This window comes from Bos javanicus, chromosome X, assembly GCF_032452875.1.
Source record: "Bos javanicus breed banteng chromosome X, ARS-OSU_banteng_1.0, whole genome shotgun sequence".
Taxonomy (NCBI): Eukaryota; Metazoa; Chordata; class Mammalia; order Artiodactyla; family Bovidae; genus Bos; species Bos javanicus.
Genome location: NC_083897.1, coordinates 91,521,309 through 91,530,846, shown reverse-complemented (window position 1 = coordinate 91,530,846; position 9,538 = coordinate 91,521,309). Strand labels below are relative to the sequence as shown.

At 38.8% G+C, this 9,538-nt stretch overlaps 1 protein-coding gene across 1 annotated transcript; it reads right to left on the bottom strand.

Annotated features, from left to right (window-relative positions):
* Positions 1–5,833: 5,833 nt before the first annotated feature.
* Positions 5,834–6,644, bottom strand: LOC133242520 (polyadenylate-binding protein 1). Its single transcript, XM_061408702.1, has one exon. It carries the CDS (start codon positions 6,344–6,346, stop codon positions 5,864–5,866), a length of 483 nt encoding a protein of 160 aa, XP_061264686.1. The 5' UTR covers positions 6,347–6,644; the 3' UTR covers positions 5,834–5,863.
* Positions 6,645–9,538: the final 2,894 nt, after the last annotated feature.

The following is a 9,538-nucleotide window of genomic DNA, read 5'->3' as shown; positions in this document are numbered from 1 at the left end:
TGACTCTGTGCGACCCCATAGATGGCAGCCCACCAGGCTCCCCCATCCCTGGGATTCTCCAGGCAAGAATACTGGAGTGGGTTGCCATTTCCTTCTCCAATGCATGAAAGTGAAAAGTCAAAGTGAAGCCTTCTGGGACCCCTATAATTCAAATGTTGGTGTGGAATGTTGTACCTGAGGTCTCTGAGACTGTCATGATTTCTTTTTATTGTTTTTTCTTTATTCTGTTCTGCTTCAGTTATTTCCACCATTATATCTTCCATCTCACTTATCTGTTCTGCCTCAGTTACTCTGCTATTGTTTCCCTCTAGTGTATTTTTTATTCAGCTACTGTGTTATTCATTGCTGATTATATGTTCTTTAGTTACTCTAGGTCCTTTTGAAACATTGCTTGTATCTTTTTGATCCATGCTTCCATTTTATTTCTGAGATTTAAGATTATCTTTAGCATCATTACTCTCAATTCTTTTTTGGGAAGATAGCCTATTTCCTCTTCATTTGTTTGGTTTTGTGGATTTTTACCTTACTCCTTCATGTATTTCTCTGTCTTCACATTTTGTTTAACTTACTATGTTTACAGTCACCTTTCTGCAGGCTACAGGGTCATAGTTCCTCTTACATTTGGTGTCTGCTCTCAGTAGGTGGTATGGAGTGCCTTGTGTAGGCTCTCTGGTAGGAGGGACTAGTGCCTGTGTTATTGTGGGTGGAGCTCTATCTTGTCCCTCTGATGGGCAGTGCCACATTTGGTGTTGGTTTCTTGTTGTCTGTGAGCTTAGTATGACTTTAGGCAGCCTGTGTGCTAATGGGTGGGGTTGTGTTCCTCTTTTGCTAGTTGTTTGGTATAAGGCATCCAGGACTGGAGCTTTCTGGCCATTGGGTGGAGCTAGGTTTTAATGTTAACATGGTGGTTTCTCGGAGAGCTCTCACTTATTAATACTCTCTGGGATCAGGGCTCTGTGGTGTTCTAATGTCCTGGACTCAGATGCCCCACCTCTTAGGCTCAGACCCAATCCCTGGCTGGAGCACCAAGACGCTCCCAAGCCACATGGTACAGAAGAAAAGTTTAAAAAGAGGAAAGAGAAAAGAGAAGAAAATAGAAAAACAAGCAACAAAAAAGTAGACAGACAAAACCCTAAGACAAATGGTAAAAGGAGAATGAAACAGACAAAAACACAAAAAGAAACACATGCACTCACAAAAAGGTAAGAGAAAAAAGAAGAAATGCAAAGGAAGAAAGCCATCAAACCAATAAACAAACTTATAAATGAAAACCAACATTGAAAACTAAACTAGGAAAAACACAAAACCATGAGCAAATCAAATGCAGAAAGCAAACTAAAAACAAGCAAAGGATGTATAAAACAAACACACAAATATGATCAAAAGGGAAAAAAATGTATAAACAAAAGAGAGGTGCAAACCAAAGGGAAAAATACAAAAAACAAAGAAGTAAAGTAAAAATATAAAATATAATTAAAAGTAAGGCAGAAACAAAATAAAATGAAGAAAAAAACCCAAAACATGGAAAAAGTGCAATATAAAGTACAGTAGAAATAGGAAAATAGAAAAAAAAACATAAAGCATAAAAAGAAAAAGTAAATAAGAATAAAAATTTTAAAAATAACAAAAAGGACAGCAGTATAAGAAAACAAAAAGTTAAAAGAAAAAGTTAGGTATAGAGAGACAGTAGTAGTAAGAAGAATATTTTCCTATGGTCTCAGCTCTCAGTGTCCTTACCCCTACAGTGAGCACCAATCAATCTGTCTACCCAGGAAGCCCTGCAATATTTCTAGGAAGGTCTCTGGACCTGCTTTGGGCACTGCGGGGTCAGCTCAAACTCTGATCTGGTTTACTCCAGCTTGTACTTGCTTCCAAAGTCCACAATTGCCTCCAAAGTCAACATCCTCAAATACGGGGGAACGCGTATTGTTTATTCAGATATTCCACAGATGCAGGGTTTACCAAGCCAATTGTAGGGTTTACCAATCCACTGCTCCTGCAGCTGCACAAGAGAATTCCCTTCCTCTTCTTTGGTCCATAGCCCCTGGAGCTCAGCTTTGGTTTGGACCAGCCTCTAGCCCTGTCTCTGCCCTCTTTCTGTTCCCCGCCCAGGCAAGAAGGGGTGAAAGCAGCGGCTGATTAAGGCTCACTTACTCAGGCCATGGAGAATGAAGGATATGGCAGTCACAATTGGGATGTATAGGGAGTGCCTGTGGCAGCAGAGGTTGGCAGGAAGTTGCTACAGCCTGAATTAGGCCATGTGTTCTCCTGGGAAGTTGGCCCTGGATCACAGGACCCTTGCCAGTGCCAGGTTGCACAGGCTCCCACGAAGGTGTGGGCAGTAACCTGGGCCTTCTCACAGTTTGCTGGCTGTAGCAGCAGCCATCGCACCCACCCCTGGGATCAGAGATAGCAGCTGCTGCTCATACAGCCCCTGGAGCTCACAAAGGTGGTGTCCTGCCCTTTGTCAGTGCTTGGTGTCAGAAGCATCTTGGCTAGACCCCCTTCTCCTTGAGCATCCTGCAACAGCGGTCTCTTGCCTCTCTGGCAAGCACAGGCTTCCCTCTAGACTCTTTCAGCCGCATTGCGCTAACCTGTCTTTACAGCAGTCAAACCCAGTCCTTTCCCTGGGATCTGACTTCTGAAGCCTGAGCCTCAGCATCCAGCCCCCACCTACCCTCTTGGGCACATAGGCAAGCATTTCAGGCTGTGGGGTGCTGGTTGGCACCAATCTTTGTGTAAAATTCTATCCATTCTGCCCTCTGCATACTTGTTGCTGTGATCTCCTTTGAGGCTCCGAAGCTCCCCTCTGTCCCAACCAGTGAGGGGTTTCGCAGTGTGTGGAAACGTTTCCTCCTTCATAGCTCCCTCCCAGAGGCTCAGGTCCCGTTCTGATTCGTTGGCTTCTCTTTTTTCTTATTTCTTTTGCCCTACCCTGTTATGTGGAGATTACCCTGCCTTTTTGAAGTCTGAGGTCTTCTGCCAGTGTGTGGTAGGTGTTCTGTAGGAGTTGTTCCACACACAGATATATTTTTGATATATTTGTGGGGTGGAATGTGATCTCCACATCTTGTGCCTTCACCATCTCAAAGGTCCCTCCCATCATCCCTTTTTATACCTTCATAATATTCAATTACTTTGTTTTTCAAGTCCTCTATTCATGGACATTGAATTATTCTAGTTTTTACTGTAACATATATTATCGCAATCAATAACATTTTCATATTTTCCCAGTGTTTTCATGATTTGGATAATTGGGATTTATGGGTTAACAGAGAATTGGGATTTATGGGTTAGCAGCAACAGCTTTGTTGCTCCTCAGTCACTAAGTCATGTCTGACTCTTTGCGACCCCATGGAGTGCAACATGCCAGGCTTCCCTGTCCTTCACTATCTGCAGGATTTGCTCAAATTCATGTCCATTGAGTCAGTGATGCTTTCTAACCAGCTCATCCTCTGCCACCCCCTTCTTCTTTTGCATTCAACCTTTCCCAGCTTCAGGGTCTTTTCCAATGAGTTGGCTCTCAGTATCTACATATGTGCTGCTGCTGCTGCTGCTAAGTCACTTCAGCCATGTCCAACTCTGTGCAACCCCATAGACGGCAGCCCACCAGGCTCTGCCATCCCTGAGATTCTCCAGGCAAGAACACTGGAGTGTTTCCAAATTTCCCTCTATAAGGATTTTACCATTTTGGAAGAAGTTTGTCTTTTTGAAAAACTTCTGAAGTGATTCTATGGTTCTTCAAGAATTAAGAACTACTGGTTTAATTTGTTTTTTTATTGTTGTTGTTTGATTTGTTTTGGATTTGTTGTTGTTGTTACTGATGCTAAATCATAACAATCTAATGCTCAGTTCATAATGGAAATATTCCTACTATATCCAATACTAGTAGAGATCAGGGACTGTACTGTGTTCATGTCTACATTCATGGTGGCTAGCACAGGGGCTTCAACAAGCACATGCTTATTAAATACATGTTGAATATTGAATGATGTAATAAAGTGTGGTGACATCATATTTATTTATTTTCTTATCAATATATACTACTGTGCCTGCCCTACACCAGATGTTTTATTCTCTGAAGTCATGGGGTGGTTATTATTCATACATTATCTAACAAATGTTTATTTAGAATGTGCCATGTGACTGGCAGGATTCTGGATAATATAGATAAAATAGGGAAAAAATGGGCAAAAATCTGTGCCCCTGTAGAATTTTTATTTTAGTGGGAAGATACTAAAGAAAATTGGAGAAGGCAATGGCAACCCATTCCAGTACTCTTGCCTGGAAAATCCCATGGACGGAGGAGTCTGGTAGGCTGCAGTCCATGGGGTCGAGAAGAGTCCGACACAACTGAGCGACTTCACTTTCACTTTTCACTTTCATGCACTGGAGAAGGAAATGGCAACCCACTCCAGTGTTCTTGCCTGGAGAATCCCAGGGACGGTGGAGCCTGGTGGGCTGCCTTCTATGGGGTCGCACAGAGTCGGATACGACTGAAGCAACTTAGCAGCAACAGCAACTAAAGTAAATGGGCTTCCCAGGTGGTGCTAGTGGTAAAAAGAACCCACCTGTGAATGCAGGAGTTGTAAGAGACATGGGTTGGATCCCTGGGTTGGGAAGATGGCCTGGAGGAGGGCACGGCAACCTACTCCAGTATTCTTGCCTGGAGAATCCCATGGACAGTGGAGCCTGCGGGCTACAGTCCATAAGGTCACAAAGAGTTAGAGACGAGTGAAATGACTTAGCATGCACGGAGGCACTAAAGAAAGTAAGAATTGAATGTAAGCAGAAGAGTACTAAGTGCTAAGAAGATACTGAAAGCAGTGTAACAAGACTGACGGGGATTTCAGCTGTGTTTAGACCTGTCTGTGCCCAGAAACCTGAATTAAATGAAAAATGGCTTGTCAGAGAGAGCATTTTGAGTATTTATTGAGTAAATGAATGCTTATGATTGTCAATAGAATCTATGTCTCTGGCTGTGTACCAGTGTCCAGATCAAAGCACCCTTCCCTATTCCTGTGTGTTAACGCTTCTCTTTCCATCCTCCCAAGTGAAAGTGAAAGTGAAGTCGCTCAGTCGTGCCCGACTCTTAGTGACCCCATGGACTGCAGCCTACCAGGCTCCTCCGCCCATGGGATTTTCCAGGCAAGAGTACTGGAGTGGGGTGCCATTGCATTCTCCTTACAATATATAAATGTATCCAATTAACACGTTATACACCTTAAATTTACACAATGTTGTTTTGTCAAGTATTTTAATAAAAACAAAAGTAAGAGGACCAATACTGGCACTTGTCCCGTGAAAGCCCTCAGCCAGGTTCAGCCAGTTGAGAGCCTGTCTCTGTAAAGCTCTATGAACCACGGCCACCCCTGCTCAATCACAAGCTGCGCGGCCGCTCTCACAGGGTGACAGCGGGGCAGAGGAGCTTCAACATGGAACACAGCCTGCACAGCCCCAGCTATTTCCTATTTTATAGGAAAGCTTTGTACACGCCTGGCTCTGGCTACACAGCTACATCACTCTATTTCTTGGGGGTAATGAAAGGCAGTATTAGAGGCCAAAAAACAACTTCATCACTGCCACCCAAGAAAACGTATTAAGCTATGAAAGTCCTTCAGCTATCTACACAGGGCCAATCCACGTTACAGCTATTTAACACAAATTACTATGCAAAACATCTGAAGGGGTCTTGATCTCAAAAATTCAAGTTTATACCAGGGTAACACATAGTTAATTCCTCTGTATCTTTACTTCTCTTTGAAAAACTGGCAATGCATTTGGATTAGTGATAAAATGAGTTTTTGCTACGTTTCAATACATGCTCAAACTGTGAGAATAAGGAACAGGAGGCAGGCTCACTTTAAACAGTTGGAACCCCAGTGCCACTGTTAACTGCTTTCTGGGCAGCCTCTTTTGCTTGGTGGGCTTGGAGTACAGCTACAGCTTCATCAACTTTAGAACGGAGAGACTCTAGAGACTCAAGCATATGAAGAAGTTCTGAATTGTCAATCTCCAACAACATGCCAGTGATTTTACCAGCAAGAGTAGGGTGCATGGCTTGAATTAGAGGAAAGAGCCGTTCACCCAACATTTGCTTCTGCTCTTGAGGAGGGGCAGAGGCCAACATGGAAGCAGTCAGAGGCTCCTGACCTTGTACATGAACAGCGGGCTGCTGCATGGTGACCTGTGGCTGTGCATTCAGATGTTGTTGAGGATTGCGAACTCCTGCAGCGTATTTGTACTGTGGAATGGTGCGAACAGCAGGAGTAGCTGCAGCTGCAGCAGCTGCGGGACATAGACCCATCGTTTGTGTTGATGTGTTAGCAACACGCTGTGTCGACATGACTTGTGGAACCTGTGAAGAAGCTGGTCTCACAGTACTTAATGGTGGTCTAGGAGCGGCTGGTCAGATAGCACCGGGCATATTTTGGAATGGATGAGGTCTGGCACCCTGAGCAGTCCAGTGAGGACTTGGTCTTAGTTGAGCAATTTGATTAGGAGGATAGTATTCAGCACGGTTCTGAGCCTGTGGGATAGCTGCCATGAAGTAACCTGAAGGAAGTGCTGGCTGGTAGGGGTTGATTACAGGGTTGGGCACAGCTCTTACACTTGCCATCCTCTGCATATACTGGTTAAGCCTGCTTAGAAAAAACTGGACTTCATTCCACATAATCAATAAGTTAGATCTTCTACATATATATCAAACATTACATCTAGACGATAGAAAATTATCTTCCCTCGCACACGATGAGTATTAATAAAACTTTATTTTGTGCCAGGTCACAAAGAAAGTATCATCAAATTAAATAAAATAGAAACAACACAGCTGGCATCATTCTTTTTTATCATAGTACAATGAAAGTAAACATTTTTCTAAAAGTGTTTACATCAGAAAATTTAAAAAATCTATTAAGGATGGCAGAGTTGCACAAAGGAAGCATGCTGGGCCCATAAACCTCTCTTAAAAGCTCTTGAGTGAAAAGAGAAATACAGGGAATTTGTGCTTTCACTGCCAAGAGCATGTGTTCATTCTCTGGTAGGGAACAAAGATCCTGTGAGCCACGTAGCATAGCCAACCCTCTCCCCTGCCCAAAAAAAAAAAAAAAAAAGAAAGCGAAAATACAAACCAATAATGATATTAGAAACACACATATCATAATATGTGGGATATATTTTAGGGTTATTAGAGGAAGTTTAATATTTATATTAACTACAAAAATTTACATCAATAAAATTTTAAAATAAAATTGAGTTAAGATTTCAACTCTTAAATTTAAACAAAAAACAATAAAATAAACCAAAAGAAAACACAAGGAAACAATGATAAAAATAGAAGTAAATAAATCAAAATACTGTTTTTAAAATAAATTAACAATAAGGAATCAACCACAAGTTAATGTAATAAGACATAAGTAGAAAACACAGATATACATAATAAGAATTCAAAAGATGAAAATAAGTATTAAAACAGAAAAATATTAAACATAATTAGCAATGACTTCTTTGCACAATAAGCTAAAAACCTAAATGATAAATATTATTTCTTAGGAAAGCAATAAGTTGTCAGAATTATTCCAATTGTGATGGAGATATTAAGGAAATCAATTTCCATAAAAGAAATATGGAGATTTAGTAAACAGATACCTCACAGAAAAACACTAAGCCTTAAAATTTTCACAGAAGTATTTTACCAGAACTGAATCATCAACTTAAATGCAAGGCTATAAAAGCACTCATAGTGCTACACAAAATATTCCAAAATAGAGACAATAAAGATAAATTCAAGTTATTTTTTATGAAATGAGTATAATATTGATATAAAAACCTGACAAAGACAGTATAGTAACAGAAAGCTATAGAACAATGTCAGTTATGCATCTTGATTCAATTTTCTTAAATTTAATATCAGTGGACAGAATCTAACACCATGATCAAGTAGGATTTAGTGTAGGCAACCAGGGATGATTCAATAATTAGGAAATCCATTAATATAATACACCTTATGATAGACCTAAGGGGATATATCATATGAAAATCTCCAGATAGCCTGAAAAGGAATCCAGTGAAATTCAACATTCATCCCCCCCCCAAAAAAAATCAAAACAAAAAACAAAATAAGAACTCATGGCTACTTCCTGTATATACTTTATGTATATGTATTTGTGAGTATATATAGAAATTTAGGATGCACACACACACACAAAGCAAGTGTCCATTATATATGGAAATCAATATGAAAATAAATATTAAAATTCTTAATGGGAAACACAAGAGGCATTCCTGCTAAAGTCAAGAACAAGAAAAAAATTTACCCACACCCTTATTATTCAAACTTGTAGTGAATCTATTAGCCAACACGATTATACATATCAGAACTGAAAAAAAAAAGGGAAACTCAGTAGATTATAATATTTACTTGGACAAGTTGAGAAGTTTAGTAATAAAACAAAAACAATAAAGTTTTGGTAAATTAATATACAAAATCAATGACTTTATATGTATATAAAAACAATAACCAGAAACAAGATAAAATGGAAAAGAGATTCTTATTTGTAATAGCAAAAAATAAAATAGTGTTCTTAGGAACAAACTTATAATGTGGAAAAACTATTTAAGGACAAGATTAAAGACTTCAGGAAATCTATAAAAAGTAGGAAAAACAAATTTGGGTCTTGGATGGGAAGATAGGAACTAATTATAAGTTCACAAATGTAATGCATTCTTAATTTTAAAAATACCAAAAAATTACTGTTATTGTTCTTCCTAGAGAAAGACAAATTGATTCAAAATTTCCTCTGGAGAAAAAGAAAACATGCAAGAATAGTTACAACACACTATGAAGAAATAGCAATGAGGGGATTCTAACCTAATCAGAAATAAAACATACTATAAATTCTAAATAATTAAAACCATATAGTTATGGCACTTGAATGAACAAACTAGTGAAATAGAATAGAAAGTTTTGAAACACATCCATGTACATATTGAAACTTACTACATAGTAACAGTGACATCATATATGACCAGGGAAAGAAAAACATTTAATAAATGCTTTTTGGACAACTGGACAGCCATTTGATTAAAGATAAAATCTTTAATTCATATCATAATTAATTCATAATTTAATATCATATATACCATAATAAATTAATATCATAATTAATTTAATTCATATCATTAAAAGACTCATCTAAAAATTAAAGATCTATGTAATAAAGGAAACTCTTAATATTAGAAAATAATACAAGTAGATTCTGTAATAACCTAAAAGTGTGGAAAATACCTCTATCAAAGAATCAAAATTCAAACATGATCAAGGGGTAAATTAATAAGTGACCTACCTACAAGTAAAGAAGAAACATTTTGGTCTGGCAAAGCAAAAAAACAAAAATAAAGAGCCAAACAAAAATTCAATAATCAACTTGGGGAAAATATTTTCAAAATATATTAAAAATTAAGAAATAAGAAACTAAATAAATGTACTATTTAAGGTCAAATTTAAAAGACTCCATTACATAAAATGGCAAAAGAACTG